This window comes from Hyperolius riggenbachi, chromosome 2 (genome assembly GCF_040937935.1).
Source record: "Hyperolius riggenbachi isolate aHypRig1 chromosome 2, aHypRig1.pri, whole genome shotgun sequence".
NCBI lineage: Eukaryota > Metazoa > Chordata > Amphibia > Anura > Hyperoliidae > Hyperolius > Hyperolius riggenbachi.
In genome coordinates, this window is record NC_090647.1 from 234,734,353 (window position 1) to 234,753,640 (window position 19,288).

At 44.6% G+C, this 19,288-nt stretch overlaps 1 protein-coding gene across 14 annotated transcripts in view; it reads right to left on the reverse strand.

The window, feature by feature from the left end:
• DMD (dystrophin) overlaps nt 1-19,288 on the reverse strand; it is a 3,066,377-nt gene that overhangs the window by 1,825,905 nt on the left and 1,221,184 nt on the right. For all 14 annotated transcript variants that reach the window (XM_068268325.1, XM_068268327.1, XM_068268324.1 and 11 more), the window contains one exon: nt 18,686-18,866. In XM_068268325.1, the coding sequence (XP_068124426.1) occupies nt 18,686-18,866 (181 nt within the window). The remainder of the gene's footprint in view (nt 1-18,685; nt 18,867-19,288) is intronic.

Consider the following 19,288-nt stretch of genomic DNA (forward strand, 5'->3'; position numbering starts at 1 on the left):
TGGTGGGTTTACACAGCTGGGTGCTAGGAAGTTCTTCAGATTTTTTGCCTTCCTATATATGAAGGCCGGTCGCTCCGGTAAAATTTTTTGTAATGAGATGTCCTCTTTCAAAATCGGCCAGTGTTTCTTTATTATGCCCTCTACTTGCTTATATTGTATCGAGTAATCTGATATAAAAGGAATGTTCTCAATCTTATTTTGCTGTCTTATATTCTCCCTAAGGAGATCATCTCTACTTAGCCTCCCTACTGTCATGATATCTCTTTGAATTTCGTCCTCATTATACCCTTTCTCAATGAATCTTCCAGCTATCAACTGCGATTGGGCCACGTAATCTTCCATCCGGGTGCAATTTCTTCGGATGCGTATTAGTTGGCCTTTTGGTATTGCCTTTTTCCACCTAGGGTGGTGGCAGCTTTTCATTGAGAGATATCCGTTCCGGTCTGTAGGTTTAAAGTATGTAGTAGGTGGAAAAAGGCAATACCAAAAGGCCAACTAATACGCATCCGAAGAAATTGCACCCGGATGGAAGATTACGTGGCCCAATCGCAGTTGATAGCTGGAAGATTCATTGAGAAAGGGTATAATGAGGACGAAATTCAAAGAGATATCATGACAGTAGGGAGGCTAAGTAGAGATGATCTCCTTTGGGAGAATATAAGACAGCAAAATAAGATTGAGAACATTCCTTTTATATCAGATTACTCGATACAATATAAGCAAGTAGAGGGCATAATAAAGAAACACTGGCCGATTTTGAAAGAGGACATCTCATTACAAAAAATTTTACCGGAGCGACCGGCCTTCATATATAGGAAGGCAAAAAATCTGAAGAACTTCCTAGCACCCAGCTGTGTAAACCCACCAAAAGAGGTAATACCGTTCTGGCAGCAGGATGGCTTTTTTCCCTGTAGAGGATGTGTAGGATGTAGAGAGGGAATGCCTGTTAGATGCAGAGAAGTGACATCAACATCAAGAGGACAAACATTTAAGATCAGGCAAAATATCACCTGTAACACAAAAGGAGTGGTATATATGGTATGGTGCCCTTGCAATCTCCAGTACATAGGGAGAACGACTAGGTTACTCAAAACCAGAATTGGAGAATGGAGAGCACATAGGTAACATCAGACGTGGATTCACGGGACACAGCGTATCTGAACACTACAGAACCCATCACAATTCAAACCCGAGCACACTCATGTTCTGTGGAGTTGAAAAAGGGATCTACTCATGGAGAGGCTGCAATAGAACCAGAGAAATTTCAAAGAAAGAAACGAAGTGGATATACAATATGGGGACACTGCATCCCAAGGGACATAACATTGATATAGACCTTAATTGCTATATTGCTAATAATTAATCATGGAGGAAAACGACCCAATCCCTGGATTTGAATATTAGAGAAGGATGGGACACAAGGTGATACTATACCTTAAGGGAGACCAGATTGATATATCCTTGTTAAAAACTAGGGAGGAATGGAATATGAATGAGGGTGCAATATATCTTTTAACCATAAGAGGGACTGCTACACCTCTACTACACAATAGACTTGTATGCTAATTGTGTTTAACCTAAGCGCACTCTTTTAAGATGTAAATTTTATATAAAAAATTTTTAACCTTACATTTATTTTTACCTTTTATTCTTATGATGTAACATATGTTCACAATATATTGCCATAAACGGTTTCAATGATGTTAACATGTAATAATGGGCTGTCCACCGTATCGCATGCCATGGAGAGGGCACGGCTGACATGGGGGAATATAGCCAATCTATTCCCTGAGTAATTCCGCGTATTAGGCGTGGGAGGTGTTTGCGCTCCACGCTGAAGTTCTACGTCGGATTCTTTCCGCGTTCCACTCACTTATGATTATGCGCTCCAATGTGGAGCGCCTGTACATCATTTTTTCCGGATTCCGCCCACAACGAACGCGTGTGCGGTGGGCGGGATAGAGGCGGCGCGTATTGACATTTAAGATAGCTCGTGTCCAATGGCTACCACGCCTCTGATGAGTCACGCGTGTGACGAAACGCGTAGGGTGGAGCCTTGGACAACGAGCGGACATACACGAAGTGGAGCGGCGATTGAAGCGGGACTGACCGGCGAGCCTGACAGGCAGGCACGGGGGAGAGCCCGTTAACACTCAATGCGCTGTGACTTCTGCATTCTTGTGAGTAGAACTTTTAATAAAACTTTACTATTTTAAACTGGATTACGCTATGGTGCCTCTATCTTTTATGAGGTACTGAGAGCCAAAGAGCACTGGACACATCACCATTGGGAGTACTGTTCACCTACAGCATAGCAATCTGACGGATTGGAGATCGAGACGCTATCTAAGAGTGACAGCAGACCCGTGGACCGGGGGCTGGATTCAGAGCGATCTATGACCAGTCTAACAGTGGTCATAGCGGAAGGGTGAGTGCAACTCCTACGGGAGACATATGCAGCATATTCTGATGATATAGCGTTGCCCCTTACATACTCCTGCGAGTTCTGGTTTGCCATTTGCTTGCTGAGTACTCTGTAACTCAGTGTAGATGAAACCACTCCATAGAAAGGGGAGGGACTAAAGACAGAGCTTATTGCCAGGTAAACAAGATGAACCAGAAAATGGAGGCACACTACACCTGAGCATTTAAATAGCTAATAGCCAGGGATGCTCAAAAAATGTATTCGGATTTCATCCTGCTAATTAAATCACATGTGTGGGTGGGCGAGGGGGGTTAATCTTACCCATCAGATGTCTTCTTTGATCCGTCCCTCGGCGCCTCCCATGATGTGTTGAAAGCTGCGGTCATGTGATTACAAACACTTCCTCCTTCCGAGTTGAAGGAGGAAGTGTTTGTAGTCACAAGACGCGCTTGGAACGCATTGTGGAAGGTGCCGTGGGACGGATTAAAGAAAACATCTTATGGGTAAGATGAACCCCCCATCGCCCACCCGCATAGGAGATTTAATTACCTGGATGAAATCCAAATAAAACCTTTTCGGATTTCACCCAGTGATCATCATTGCTAATAGCAGAAGGGGAAGGTAGAAGATTATTATTTTAGCTTTCTTGTGTATAATTTATTACAAGGGACATCAATTATTAATTCTCATTTATCTGATGTTTAGTTTAGGTCCTCTTTAATGAATCAACTCCCATGTCCACTTGCATATTACCCTGCAGCTGAGTACGCGGACAGGGAACTATGCATTGCGCCACCCCTGGCTTAGTAACGTACTCTCTTCTGTGGCAGGGAAGAGTATAAGGTTGCATGGTCGATGCTTGTAGTATCACACAGAATTTTTTTAAAGAGCCACACCAATCCAACATGCGTACAGCTGTTTCACAATATCTTGCTACTTATCAGTACATGTCATGGACTGACATGGTTCTATGGGATGGGCTTGGGCCAGTAAAATGGAGCAAATAACTCAAAAAAAATCAGTATGCCTGTTGGCTTGGTGTGGTTGTGTAAAATGTATAAGCTCATAGACTCATAAAGAGATTTTTAGGGGCATAAAGAGGTGATTTCCATAGTCAGCAGTGATGCCTCATGGAAGATCTTTCTTGATTACTTAAAGCTGAGTTCATGCAAACACCTGTTTTAAAAAGGTGCATTATATTTTTAATTTGTTTAGCATTGTTTCTCAGTATGACTCATTTTGGATCTGTCAAGCAGGTAGTTTGTGGTCTGAAGGAAAGCCTAAAGTTTAGCACTGAATACTTTTTTAGGTACAAAAATTGTGTCATAGCAATAATTTACCAACACTACTCAAACCCCAATTCAGTCAGACTTAATTGAATTCTACCCCTGTCAATGTGGTTTAAAGCATTTTTTTTAACATAGATGATGCACAATACAGAGATTTTTTTCCCTCAAGACTATGCTTGTATGTAAACTGCAGTATATAGCTATTACATATTACATTTCTATGTATGCTCCTATGCCAGTGGAATGTTTCATGAGATTTTCAAAATGATGTGACCTTAAATAGGTACTACTTACATTGTTTATGGAGACAAGAAGTATTTTTATTTTTCTAACCTCCATTAAAGTTGTCTTTCTAATCAAGTTCAGGTCACACTTTACTACAATTCATTTCGTAGAATTTGCTTCTAATGGTTTTGCTAAAGGCAGTTTTTTTGGGGTTTATTGTCAGCTAAGGCATTCTTATTGCAAAGCCAAGCTCCATACTGTATCTGAATTTCTACTTGTTCACTATTATATTCTTCATTAGATGCCAGTAAAAACTCTAAAAATATAAATACTTTTTCATAGTAAAAAGATAATGAGGCATATTTAACTATGCTATGGGCTTTTTAACACTGGATAATTCAGAACTTTTTCACATAATAGTGTAATAATAAGTATGCAAATGCATAACTTTTCAAGCTTTTCATCATTTGTAAACTGTCAATTTTGGAGAGCTCATTATACTTGTAAACTGATGAAATAAATGCTTATTCAGTAAACAAATTTTGTTACTCCTTGTTCATCCACAAACTTATGAAAACATTTCCAATTTCTTCCTTAAAGCGGTTTAAAACCCTAATATTCAATAAAAAAAACATGTTTTCCTCCTTTTTATATGCCATACGGTTATCATATTTGCATTTGTGCATAAGTATTATTCTTTTAGAAATTATATTCTCCCAAAAGTACAGTTTTTTACTTTGTGAGCTGACTTTGCATTTTATTAATAACTGGTTTTATTCATTATATATTGAAGGCAGACATGCTTTACAGTGGACCCAAATTAAAAATACAAAATGTCAGAAATAAAATGTATATTCTAAATGATAATAATACATAGCAGCCTTTTTTCAGCTGCATGATGACAAATATAAAATATTTTACATTTATTGGAGGAACCCCTCCCTTCCTTTCATATTGCCGGGACAGAATCCGGCAAACTGATGGAGTAGGTGGTGTCCAGCAAAGGAGGAATTGCTAATGGCTGCCACCTGTATAACCCTAGTTATGAAAAGAGAAGGGTGAAAAGTATGCACTGAAATGCTCAAAGGCTTAAAGGAGCGTTTATTTATCTTTGTATGCATCAGAGTGGTGCAACTAAATATTTTGAATTAAAAAAATGTTTGGTTTGGGTCCGCTTTAACTCTCTGTTTGTGTCGAGCTGCTTCTCCACAGTCAGAGAATGTGTCACATTCCTCACTTGATAGATTTAAGTAAACACAAGATAACATAATCTACACTTTGAATGCGTCCACATTTCACAGCACTAAACTTTCAAGCTCTGTGTGTAACCCTTCGAATGCTGGTCTAGTAAAAAAAAATGCTGGTTGCATATAATATGCTGTAAATAATGTTTTAGAGCAAAGATGAAATGCTGGGTTATATTCCGCTTTAATAGAAAAAGTGATGGTGCTATTCATCATAACTCATTCTCCTCAAACTCCTCAGCCAGGAAACACATAAAGGTTCCTTAAAGGACAACTGAAGTGAGAGGGATATGGAGGCTTTCTTATTTATTTCCTTTTAAAACAATACCAGTTTCCTGACTGCCTCTAATACTTTAAGCCATATGTCCTGAACAAGCATAAGCAAATCAGGTGTTTCTGACATTATTTCCAAATCTGACAAGATTAGCTGCATGCTTGTTTCTGGTGTTATCTAGACACGACTGCAACCAAATAGATCAACAGGGCTTCCAGCCAACTGGTATTGTTTAAAAGGAAACAAATATGGCAGCCTTTTTATTCTTCTCACTTCAGTTGTCCTTTAAGTCATGTTGTGGTTGTATATTTCCAGGTCCATAAGAAGTAGGGGTACTAAATTTCACCTGGCCAAAAATGACGATTTAACATTTATGAACGAGTTTGAACAGTTTACAGTGATGGAACTGGAAATTTGCAGCAAGCTCCATTGACTCTAACGGCAGATGAACATCAAAAACCTTTAGGGCATTTCTGCAGCCACAATTTCTTTTAAAAAGGTGTACAATGTGTAAAAAAATCCAGACAGTGGCATGGCAGAAGGGGATCAGTGGTGAAATGTACAGGGTGGGCCATTTATATGAATACACCTTAATAAAATGGGAATGGTTGGTGATATTAACTTCCTGTTTGTGGCACCTTAGTGTATGTGAGGGGGGGAGACTTTTTAAGATGGGTGGTGACCATGGCGGCATTTCTCCTGCAGTGTTGCTATTAGTGTGTGAAGAGTGGGAGAAGAGGGTTGCATTGACAATCCAACACAGAAACATGTAAATAGCTCATGAAAGAATAAAGCTATGTTAAAACCAAGCACACCATTGTTTTTCTTGTGAAATTCCCATTAAGTTTGATGTGTCACATGACCCTCTTCCTATTGAAAAAACAAAAGTTGGATTTAAAATGGCCGACTTCAAAATGGCCGCCATGGTCACCACCCATATTGAAAAGTTTCCCCTCACATATACTAATGTGCCACAAACAGGAAGTTAATATCACCAACCAATCCCATTTTATTAACCACTTGAGGACGGCGGGCTTTACCCCCCTTAAGGACCAGACCCTTTTTTTCCATTCAGACCACTGCAGCTTTCACGGTTTATTGCTTGCTCATACAACCTACCACCTAAATGAATTGTGGCTCCTTTTCTTGTCACTAATAAAGCTTTCTTTTGGTGCTATTTGATTGCTGCTGTGATTTTTACTTTTTATTATATTCATAAAAAAGACATGAATTTTGGCAAAAAAAATGATTTTTTAAAATTTCTGTGCCGACATTTTTCAAATAAAGTAAAATTTCTGTATGTATGCAGCACAAAAAATGTGGAAAAACATGTTTTTGATTAAAAAAAACCCATTCAGCGTATATTTATTGGTTTGGGTAAAAGTTATAGCGTTTACAAACTATGGTGCAAAAAGTGAATTTTCCCATTTTCAAGCATCTATGACTTTTCTGACCCCCTGTCATGTTTCATGAGGGGCTAGAATTCCAGGATAGTATAAATACCCACCAAATGACCCCATTTTGGAAAGAAGACATCCCAAAGTATTCACTGAGAGGCATAGTGAGTTCATAGAAGATATTATTTTTTGTCACAAGTTAGTGGAAAATGACAGTTTGTGACAAGAAAAAAAAAAAGTTTCCATTTCTGCTAACTTGTGACAAAAAAAAAATGAAATCTGCCATGGACTCACCATGCCCCTCTCTGAATACCTTGAAGTGTCTACTTTCCAAAATGGGGTCATTTGTGGGGTGTGTTTACTGTCCTGGCATTTTGGGGGGTGCTAATTTGTAAGCACCCCTGTAAAGCCTAAAGGTGCTCATTGGACTTTGGGCCCCTTAGCGCAGTTAGGCTGCAAAAAAGTGCCACACATGTGGTACTGTCGTACTCAGGAGAAGTAGTATAATGTGTTTTGGGGTGTATTTTTACACATACCCATGCTGGGTGGGAGAAATATCTCTGTAAATGACAATTGTTTGATTTTTTTTACACACAATTGTCCATTTACAGAGATATTTCTCCAACTCAGCATGGGTATGTGTAAAAATACACCCCAAAACACATTATACTACTTCTCCTGAGTACGGCGATACCACATGTGTGGCACATTTTTGCACCCTAACTGCGCTAAGGGGCCCAAAGTCCAATGAGTACCTTTAGGATTTCACAGGTCATTTTTGTTTCAAGACTACTCCTCACGGTTTAGGGCCCCTAAAATGCCAGGGCAGTATAGGAAACCCACTAATGACCCCATTTCAGAAAGAAGACACCCAAAGGTATTCCGTTAGGAGTATGGTGAGTTCATAGAAGATTTTATTTTTTGTCACAAGTTAGCGGAAATTGATTTTAATTGTTTTTTTTCACAAAGTGTCATTTTCCGCTAACTTGTGACAAAAAATAAAATCTTCTATGAACTCACCATACTCCTAACGGAATACCTTGGAAATCAGTTCTATCACTCACATGATTTATAATTTTCTGGCTATCAGGAATCAATAGAGAATCCACTTTATCCGGCCTGCGTAGAGCGAATGCGACAGACTAGGCATGTATAGCCTAGTTGAATACAGGATCGCAAGCGGCTTATGAATATAGTCTCGGATTTGCGATGCGCCAATCTGGGACGGAATTACACAAATTATTAATAAATTGGTACATTTCTTGCTCTAAGTCTGAGGGTGGCAACCTGGCTTCCAGGAGGTAACCCTGCCTTAAACACACCTACTTTCCAGGTTGTGACCGCCCCAAAACTGAGGTCAGTAAAAAGTGTTTTCGAGGAACTCCTCCTCAGTTCTTCAATTTCCATCTATCAGGGAAGTCTAGACATGTGCTCACGGAGAACCGGGCGCATGTTGTGTACAAAGACTTTTAACCTGAATGCCTACTTTTAAACTGGACTATTTTCTTCATTCTTCAAATGGACTGCTCAGCTAACTAAGTAAGAATTTTCTGATTTTATTCCTTTTTATTTTTAAGCTCTGTGTTTTATATGTTAATAGGTGTATATAATTGTATGTAATGCATTTGTGTTATTAAACGTTTAAAAATCGTTTAGCGGTTATGACCTGTTGCTGAACATACACAATCGTACCTATTCTCCTGAACTCGCCACCCTGTGTTTAATAGAAGTATACATTTATAACCCGTATGCGTGAATCCAGCTCAGATAGTCAGATCTGACCCAGATTCCTGCATACTGCTAATAGAGCGTTCTCGAAGTCCTAGTAAAATTACAGTAGCGGGCTGTGTAACTCGCTTGGTGGCAGATCTTTGAATTGTATATGTGTGTGGTGAATCCGTTAGTGGCAGAACGCTCCCTCCATTAGTCAGTTCATCAAATTGCGAACGCGGGTTACCCTTCGTGATGAACAAATGACAGTGTGAGAGGATTTCTGACGCTGATCGATTTACCCCACCCGCAGACCGGCCTTGCGGTCCGTGACATTGGTGGCAGCGGTGGGATTTGTGTATGTTCAGAACATTAACGGCAACGTTATTTGATTAACCTGCCAGAACAGATCAAAAATCTGTGGTCGATAACCGGTGCATTACCATTTATATAGACTAAAACGTGTAGCACAGAGTTCCCCCCCAATCTCTTTTGCTACCCTATCTTTTATTTGGCAAAAATGGCTGCAGCAAGATACAAGAAAATGTCAGTGGCAGACCTATTAAACTTGTGTGAGGAAAAAGGCATTGTGACTTATAGAAAAAAGAAATCGCAATTGATCGAGGACTTGTTGCGACTGAATACCCAGCCGGAGCAGATGCTGGGAGAGCTCACTCCTGGTTCAGACGGTGCTGTAACTGGGGCAGAGGGAAGTGAGCGGTTGGAGCACAGTGACCCACTTCCAGACCCAGAGGAAAACGGAACCGCGTCTGAACCGATTGCTTTAAATGCTGAGGAGCATGACGGCCGGCAGGAGCCCGCCCATGCCAACCGTTCCTGTGTTCCTGAGGCTGGAATGCAGCATGCTTTACAAAGACTGGCGGATACAAATCCTGAGCTGTACATGCAGATTGTCAGAGAAAATGCTGACCGTGCAGAACGCCAGGCTGAACGGGAATCCTCAGAACGCCGGGAGCAGGCAGAAAGGGAAGCGGCAGAGCGCCGGTGGCTTGCTGAGAGAGAAGCGGAAAGAGAGGAGAGAGCAGCCGCACGCAGACATGACCTTGAAATGGCCAACCTGCGAACGCAAGGCCAAAATCCCTCGCAAAGTGCTCCGGAACCCCGGCCCACAGCAGGCCCGTTTGGGACTCCAAAGTTTAAATTCCCAGAAATGGAGAAGGGAACCGACCCGGACACTTATTTACACTCATTTGAAAAGACTTGCCGTCAGCATCATCTGCCCCAGGAGCAGTGGGCGAGATATCTGACACCCAACTTGTGGGACAAAGCGCTTGAGGCGTTTGTGGACTTACCCGCTGACAAGGACAATGACTATGCTGCGATAAAAGCTGCAATTATCGCCAAATACCAGTTAACCCCAGAAGTCTATCGCAAAAAGTTTCGCTCCCTGCAGAAAGGCCACGCCGACTCTTACACCGACCTGGAGAGTCGCCTGCTGACCGTGTTCAGGCAGTGGTCGCGGGGGCTCAAAAAAGACTCTCAGCAAGGTCTGGAGGACCTCATCGTGCAGGAGCAGTTGCTGAACTACTGCACTCCAGATGTCCGGCAGTTTGTCTTGGAGCGGAAGCCTGAATCCGCCAAAGCTGCCGCAGAACTTGCAGACACTTTTGTGGCCATCCGTGTGCCGGACAGCCGCAAACCTCCAGTCCCGAGCTGGAGAGGGGGGAGACCTATGCAACCCAGCTCTCCTCCCCCTGCGAACCGTGGGAACCGGGTCCCACAGCCACAGAGGCTGGGAGCTGCACCTGCTGCTCATTCGTCTGATGCGACCTATGTTCCCAAGTGCTACCAGTGTGGCGATCGAGGACACCTCAAGTCCGCCTGTCCAAAGGCAAAGATGACAGCGCCAGGGCCCAGTCAGAGGCTGCTTAGCAACCCCTTTTCCTCCCCATCGGCTCTGGTTTTCGGCCAGGAGGGCACCCATCGCAGCTCCGATAACCATCAGCTTGTACGGGTGAACGACCAGATTGTCACTGGCCTCTGAGATACCGGCGCCGACATCACCTTGATTCGTTCCCACCTTGTTGCGGAAAAGGACATTATCCCTGACAAGCACCTCACCCTCACAGGAGTGGGGGGCACCCTTTCCCACATTGCCCAGGCTCGTGTGGAGATCGACTGAGGTGTAGGCCCCCAAGAGAAGGTAGTCGGCATCTGGGATAATATCCCTGTTCCCGTGTTGCTGGGAACTGACCTGGGCAGGTTAGTGTCGTATTATGAGCCTGCCGCCAGCCAACGGGAAACCCCTGCCAACCCTCAGGTACTGTGCACCCTTGGGACTGAACAGGAGAGGGGAGGGGATGTGGTAGTACCTTCTACAGAGGTACTGGGTTTGAATGTACAGCCATCCAATCCTGGCTTTTCTGCTACAGAACGTGACAATGATGCTCTCAATATATGTGTAACTAATGTAAATGATGAAAAGGATGGTGATGATGTTATACCTGTGTTAGCAGTGACTCGCAGCAGCACTGCTAAGCGCCTGAGCTCGGAGCAAGCAGGAGGCGCTGCAGCCCCCCCTCCTTGCTCCAACCGCAGGGATAGCACCCCTCAACAGCTGGTCACCTATACCACAGGCCAGCTGGCTGAGACTAACGGTTTTGTTCAGGCACTGAGGGACGATCCCAGTCTGGAGTCGCTCAGAAGGCAGGCCTCTGAGCCACTCGCAGACGGTGCCAGTTTTAAAGTGTACTGGGAAGGTGGGAAGCTGTATAGTGAACCGATACAGCCCACCACAGAGGAGACAGGCCTAGATGCCAAGTGGCTTGTGGTACCAAGGGCCTACCGAGGGCATGTGCTGAAAGCTGCACATGACATTCCCCTGGCAGGGCACTTAGGGATCCACAAAACATTTGATCGCATTCAACGGCATTTCTACTGGCCTGGAGTTCGGTCAGATGTGACTAATTATTGCCGGTCATGTGCGGTGTGCCAGAAAGTTAGGAAGGGAAGAACCTGCAGGGCTCCTCTTTGTCCGCTGCCAGTCATTGGTGAACCCTTCCAGAGGGCGGCAGTTGACATAATAGGACCCCTGCCCATTCCAAGCAGCTCTGGGAAAAAATACATCTTGACGGTGGTGGATTATGCCACCCGCTATCCAGAGGCTGCCGCACTCTCCTCCCTAAGGGCAGACAAAGTGGCAGATGCGCTACTCGGCATTTTTTCACGAGTAGGCTTCCCTGCTGAGATGCTCTCAGACCAGGGACCACAATTCATGTCTGACCTTATGGGGGCTCTCTGTACGAAAATCCAAATGACGCACATCGTCTCCAGCCCCTACCATCCGCAGACCAACGGCCTCTGCGGGCGATTCAACGGGACGCTGAAGCAGATGCTTTCAATGTTCGTCGAGTCGCAAGGGGGGGACTGGGAGCGATATTTGCCTCACCTGTTATTTGCGTACCGAGAGGTGCCACAGGAGTCCACAGGGTTCTCACCCTTTGAACTCCTGTACGGAAGGAATGTCAGAGGTCCCTTGAAGCTGATCCGGGAGACGTGGGAAGGAAAAGGTGACCCCACCGACTCGTCCGTGATTGATTATGTCCTTAAACTCAGGGACAAAATGGAATCACTCATGGAGGTGGTAACTGAAAACATGGCCCGGGCACAGGCCAATCAAAAAATGTGGTATGACCGCAATGCCAGAGACCGAGCATATGAGGTAAATGACAAAGTGTATGCATTACTCCCTGTAAAGCATAATAAGCTGCACACCGCGTGGGAGGGACCGTACACTGTAGTGAAGCGGGTAACCCCTGTTACATATTTAGTGAACATGGGAGGTAGAAGGCAAAAAAGCTTCCACGTGAACATGTTGAAGGCCCACAGAGACAGAACGCAGTATGCTTTGCCAGTGTGTAGCCAGCTGGAACCAGGAGAGACAGATCCCCTTTTAGATTTACTGGCCGACACCCGGGGGTTCGAAGGTGGGGTCAATGTCAACCCCCAACTCACCGCCTCACAGGAAGCGCAGCTGCAAGAGGTGTTAGGAAGGCACAGCCAGACGTTCACCGGTACCCCCGGCCGAACCAATCTCGCTGTTCACAGAGTAGACACAGGAGCCCATCCGCCCCTCCGGCAATCTGCCTATCGCATCTCTCCTGAGGTACAGGCAGATGTGAAGAGAGAGATAGAGGAGATGTTCGAGTTAGGGGTGATTCAGAAATCCTGCAGTGCATGGGCTGCCCCAGTTGTCCTCGTCCCCAAAAAGGACAAGACGACTCGGTTCTGCGTGGATTACCGAAGGCTGAACGCCATCACCACCACTGACGCCTACCCCATGCCTCGCATCGATGAATTGTTGGATAAGCTGGCTGCTGCGAGCTATCTAACGATCATGGACTTGAGCCGGGGGTATTGGCAAATTCCTCTTGCACCCGAAGCGCGGGAAAAATCCGCGTTTGTCACGCCATTCGGCCTCTTCGAGTTCACGGTGATGCCGTTTGGCATGAAAAATGCGCCTGCCACGTTACCTGGACGATATTGTCATGTTCAGTACCACCTGGGATGAACATCTCAATCACTTGTCGCAGGTTCTAGAGAGGCTGTCCTCTGCCAATTTGACAGTTAAACCAAGTAAGTGCCAAGTTGGCATGACAGAGGTACAGTATTTAGGACACCGGGTGGGAGGCAACACCCTGAGACCTGACATTGGGAAGGTTGACGCCATCCTAGCATGGCCTCGGCCTATCACCAAGAAGCAGGTCCAGGCCTTTCTAGGCACAGCAGGCTACTATAGGAAGTTTGTCCCAGCCTATAGTACCCTGGCCAAGCCCCTGACCGATGCCACTAGTAAAAAGCACCCCAAGATAGTCAGTAGGACCCCGGAGTGTGAGGCCGCTTTCCGGGCCTTGAAGCAGGCGCTAGTCAGCGCTCCCGTGCTTCAAGCCCCGGACTTCAGACGTCGGTTCCTGGTGCAAACCGACGCCTCTGACTACGGACTCGGTGCAGTTCTCAGCCAGGTAGACGAGAAGGGCGGGGAACACCCTATCCTCTACCTGAGCAGGAAGCTGCTTCCCCGAGAGGTAGCGTATTCAACCACCGAGAAAGAATGCTTGGCGATCGTATGGGCCCTACAAAAACTACAATCGTACCTGTACGGTCGCTCCTTCACGATCATCACGGATCACAGCCCCCTTACCTGGCTGAATCGTGCTGCTGGAACCAATGGCAAACTCATGCGTTGGAGTCTGTCCCTGCAGCAGTATGACTTCACAATCCAGCATAAGGCGGGGAGTCGGCACCAGAATGTGGAGTCTGTCGCGCTGCGGAGAACCCGTTCAGTAGCTACGTGGCACGTAGAGCAGGTCTGGCAGACCCACTCTGTGCGTCCGACTGGTAGGGGGGAGATGTGACGGACATTACGGAAAGTCGTGCGCTAGCGCCATCGATTTTCGCATGGTCATGCGCAGTTCCTGTCAGTCCCGGGTAAATGCACAATAGATGTCAATTTCCCTCTCTCTTACTGAGAACAGTAACCTTCCCCCCACATCCTGTGTCAGGTCAGGAAAGAATGTCACACCTAGCAGGACCTCCCGCTGGGCCAGTTGCTGGCACAGCCTTCCCCAAGGAAACTAGATCCAACCAGTAAGATAAAAAAATTCCCTCCAAACTCAGAGGCTCAAACAAAGGAATCCTTAATGTATTAATAATTCAAAATAGGTTTGGCACAGAAAGACAACAAACACATTTCCTGATACCCAGAAATCAGTTCTATCACTCACATGATTTATATTGTTTATTTATTTTCTGGCTATCAGGAATCAATAGAGAATCCACTTTATCCGGCCTGCGTAGAGCGAATGCGACAGACTAGGCATGTATAGCCTAGTTGAATACAGGATCGCAAGCGGCTTATGAATATAGTCTCGGATTTGCGATGCGCCAATCTGGGACGGAATTACACAAATTATTAATAAATTGGTACATCTCTTGCTCTAAGTCTGAGGGTGGCAACCTGGCTTCCAGGAGGTAACCCTGCCTTAAACACACCTACTTTCCAGGTAGTGACCGCCCCAAAACTGAGGTCAGTAAAAAGTGTTTTCGAGGAACTCCTCCTCAGTTCTTCAATTTCCATCTATCAGGGAAGTCTAGACATGTGCTCACGGAGAACCGGGCGCATGTTGTGTACAAAGACTTTTAACCTGAATGCCTACTTTTAAACTGGACTATTTTCTTCATTCTTCAAATGGACTGCTCAGCTAACTAAGTAAGAATTTTCTGATTTTATTCCTTTTTATTTTTAAGCTCTGTGTTTTATATGTTAATAGGTGTATATAATTGTATGTAATGCATTTGTGTTATTAAACGTTTAAAAATCGTTTAGCGGTTATGACCTGTTGCTGAACATACACAATCGTACCTATTCTCCTGAACTCGCTACCCTGTGTTTAATAGTATACATTTATAACCCGTATGCGTGAATCCGGCTCAGATAGTCAGATCTGACCCAGATTACTGCATACTGCTAATAGAGCGTTCTCGAAGTCCTAGTAAAATTACAGTAGCGGGCTGTGTAACTCGCTTGGTGGCAGATCTTTGAATTGTATATGTGTGTGGTGAATCCGTTAGTGGCAGAACGCTCCCTCCATTAGTCAGTTCATCAAATTGCGAACGCCGGTTACCCTTCGTGATGAACAAATGACAGTGTGAGAGGATTTCTGACGCTGATCGATTTACCCCACCCGCAGACCGGCCTTGCGGTCCGTGACAGGGACGCTGTGTGTGCCAGCGTAAAAAAATTTGTTGTGCAGCTAGTGTCTGAGATGCAGGAAAAATGTTGTATTTATCTACTTAAAGGAGTCATCAGGGAAAAATTAAAAAAAATCTGCCTTACTCACCTGGGGCTTTCTCCAGCCCCTTGCAGCTGACTGTCCCACGCTGACCGCTCTGCTCTCCGCTGCCATCTTGGGCTCCCCGAACGCTATTCAGGCCAACCTTGAGGCCGTCCTTACTGCGGCTGCTTGAAGTGCCACTGTCAATCATGGCCACGTGGCCTGCCATGCAGTTCTGCGTCTGCGCATTGCGCGTTGGACAACGTGGTCATGATTGACAGCGGCGCTTTACGCAGCCGCAGTAAGGACAACCTCGAGGTCGGCCTGAACAGTGTGCGGTGTGCCCGGCCCGGGATGGCGGCGGAGAGCGGAGCGGTCAGCGTGAGACAGTCGACTGCAAGGGGCTGGAGAAAGCTCCAGGTGAGTAAGGCTGATTTTTTATTTTTCCCTGATGACTCCTTTAAACATTTGATATTGTAGCCAAAGTATGTTATACCTCAAAAATTGGCCATATATATGCCTAAGGCCAGAAACCCACTAGGAGCGATTTCTAATTGCTAGTGATTTGAAAAAGCTCTTGCTAAAGCAATGCTATGGGGGATTTTTATAAAATCACATCGCTCAAGTGGGATGACACCCATAGCATTACATTAGCACAGAAAATCGCTCCTATTGGGTTTCTGGCCTAAAACATTGTTTTTGTTTAACACTGGAGGCCTTAAAATTTTGGAAATTACCTGCCAAATACATATTTGAATTTCAGACTCTGTATAGGACAGAATCCTGGAGCAGCATGTGCCAGGGTAATAGTAATTTTTGGTTTAGATAAAGCCAATCAAAGTAGGACCAAATGAGACACTAGGTGCTGTGCTGGTGGTGATGTATGAAAGCTGTGCCTGTGGCCAGGGTGGACATGAGGCCTGGAGTAACTGGTATGCGCCAGGGTAATAATGCATAATGATCATATTAAACATCCATGATGTAACTCTATGATATCCATGCCTCGTTAATTTTTATAAATGTCATGTAATTGACACTGCTGTGTGTTAGGCGACTTTACTTGTCTGTCATTAATATGCAGAAGAACAGAGGTGCCAAAAGGATAAAAGGTTCTTTAAGCTCATTTAGCTTCCTTTTATGCTTTTGCGCCTCTGTTCTCTGGCATAATATTGAGTCCACCCTGGGTGGAGGGTTGAACCCCCTTTTTCTCATCTACAGAGATCGACTTCTTATTCCTAAATAGGGTCAGGAAAATCTCCCCACCTGCTTTTACAGTGGTTGCCTAATGGTAACCCTGGTTTGTGAGTATTAATATTTACTCTATCTAGTAACCATTTACCAGTACATATTACACTATTGGGGCTCTTGGTGTTCCTTGTTTTTGTCTGTCATTAATGTCCTTTCTGACAAGACACTTAAGGCACTGGCGTATCTATAGACCCTGCAGGCTCTGCAAATTAAGAGGGGCCCGGGGGCTCCTGGGGGCCCTTCCATGCTTGCTGCCTGCAGAGGTGATAAATCCTTAGCAGGCTCGAGTTGAGCGGGAGGAGAACAGTCGGTCATATAGTATTTTTTTGTCCTGTGGGGCCCTTCCGGAGAATGCAAGCGGCATACGGGGGGAGTGCACAAAGGACCCGCATCTTTCGCTGAGAGTTGCCCCGACAGGAGGACAGAGCTATCCCAGCAGGCATCGGACCAGCATCACAGAGCCGCTCACAGGAAGTTACTTCCTGCTTGCTGTTGGAGCCGATGGCTTTTCCTCCTCTGCTCTCTGATGCTCGCTGGGTGCTGTGTGGATAGCTCTGTCCTGTCCCGGGCAGCAATCAGTGAAGAATGTAGATGACTCTCCGGGGAGGCTAAGGCTGCTGAAAGCTGACAGGAGTTTTTTATCCTCTGCACTCTGGTATCGGGTGACAGTCAGTGACACAGGGAACTGGCAGACTGTCCATGCAGGCTGAGCAGAGGATTATCCTGTGGAAAGGTATGCATCATCTTTGCTATGCCCTGCCCTGCACCTCACAGATAATATAGTGTAAAATAAGGAAATATTAAAATAGTTTGGTTTAAGTCTTTAAATGTCTAACCTTGATGTCTAACCTGTCCCCCACCCACCAACATCAATTACTTTCTGGCACCTAACCCTGACGTCTATGCCCCTTTGTTAGGACTCATTCAAACAAATTTACTGAGCTGTAAAAGCTGAAGCGTTCCTCGTTAAGTGCTGCCCATTCAAATGAGTGCTTACCACCATTTACCGTTGGGTTTGTGCAAACGCTGCATATTTCTCCTTATGTTCCGCATTGTCTGGCCAGCGCTTAGCCAATCCTAGAAGCAACATATTGCTTTCAGGATCGCTTTTCCATGTTCCCCTGCAGGAAGTGAAACATTCTGCACACCACTGAAAGCCACTAAATGCATTGCTCCGAGCGTGCAGAAGAGCATTTAGATGAGAAGCCGAGCAACCGTATGTACCGGCCCTTAATACCTGATCATAGTTGCCGCTCTCCACCTATACTTCAAGCCCCAACAAAAGGACAGGCAGCCTGTTAGCACTGCCATGCTACCCCTCCACCCCGGCACACGCGACTTAGCAGAGCTACGGCATATTGTACTTTATATGATTCGAGCAGTGCACTATGTGCAGCGTGTCACTGCACAACTCCCGTCTCTGCAAGCCATGTTACATGCATGAGGAGCCGTCCGCAAGGACATAGGGTACGCGATGCAGAGTTTCCCCTGGGCTCCGCTTAAAATTTGAGTGCAAATGCAGGTGGAATATTAGATTCATATATATATGCTGTAGGTCACCGCATAATATGTTGAAAATATAATACGGTGACCTTTATTGAATATATAATGGGGGGGGGGGGGGCATTTAAAAATGTTGCAGGGGGGCCCAGTGATTTCTAGTTACGCCCCTGACTTAAGGCAGGGCAAACTAAAAGCTCCATAGCAAATTGTGCCAGCTCTGGCCGCAGGTCAAGCCTGCCTAGTCATTAATTAAAACCTGAAAGTGTTTAGCCTCATTCTATCAAAATGAAAATAAAATAAAATGTCTGGAGTACTACTTTAAAGTAAAAGTTGATTCATCTAAATGTGCCTGGGGAAACTTTTTTATTCTAGCTGCAATATAGTTTATAGAATTACACTTCCTTCTACAAATAATTGTATCATTATCTAAAAATAATTATAATAAACTGATCATCTTCTTTTACACGGTTAGTATTTAAAATCACACTAATTCCCATGTACGGTACATGGAGCAAGCTAGTATCTACTACATTTGCCAGAAATTATGAACCAGTGTGTTTTTTATGTTGTACTTACTGTTTTGAAGCTGTTTTTCTCTAGATTGCAAGTTGGAAAGAACTTGATTATAGTGGTTGAGAAAAGCTGCTACATCTGCATCCAGAAACATTGGCCCTTGTTCATTTTCTTTTAGTTTAGTTCCCTGGACTTGCAAGGATGCAATTTCAGGCTTAAGCGCTAACAGACGGGCAACTTCATCCTGTTTCCCAGATGACAAAATTTAATCAAAATGAGTTTAAGGACACAGAAAATTTTCAGTAACAGTTGTTAGACAAGTACCGTATATCTGTAATGCACAATTTGTTACTTTCGTAGTTAGGAAGGTATAACGTGTGACTGAAAATACCCTTAACAGTAAGAAGTAATGGCAGGACTCTCATTCAGTTAGCTAGGGAAAAGCACAATATGGGGTAATTAAATGAACAGTCATGAGATGCACTGGAAATAGTCTGAATTAGATATTTTTACTGATAGTGCTTTGTGCTAATAAACATACATTTTAAATAGGATTTATCAACAAAAGCTACAAACCTTAATGGATTTATGAGGAGAAACAAACGTAAAAAAACTACTTACCTGGAGTTTTTTTACAGCCCCTAAACGTCTCTCTGGTCTCTTGAC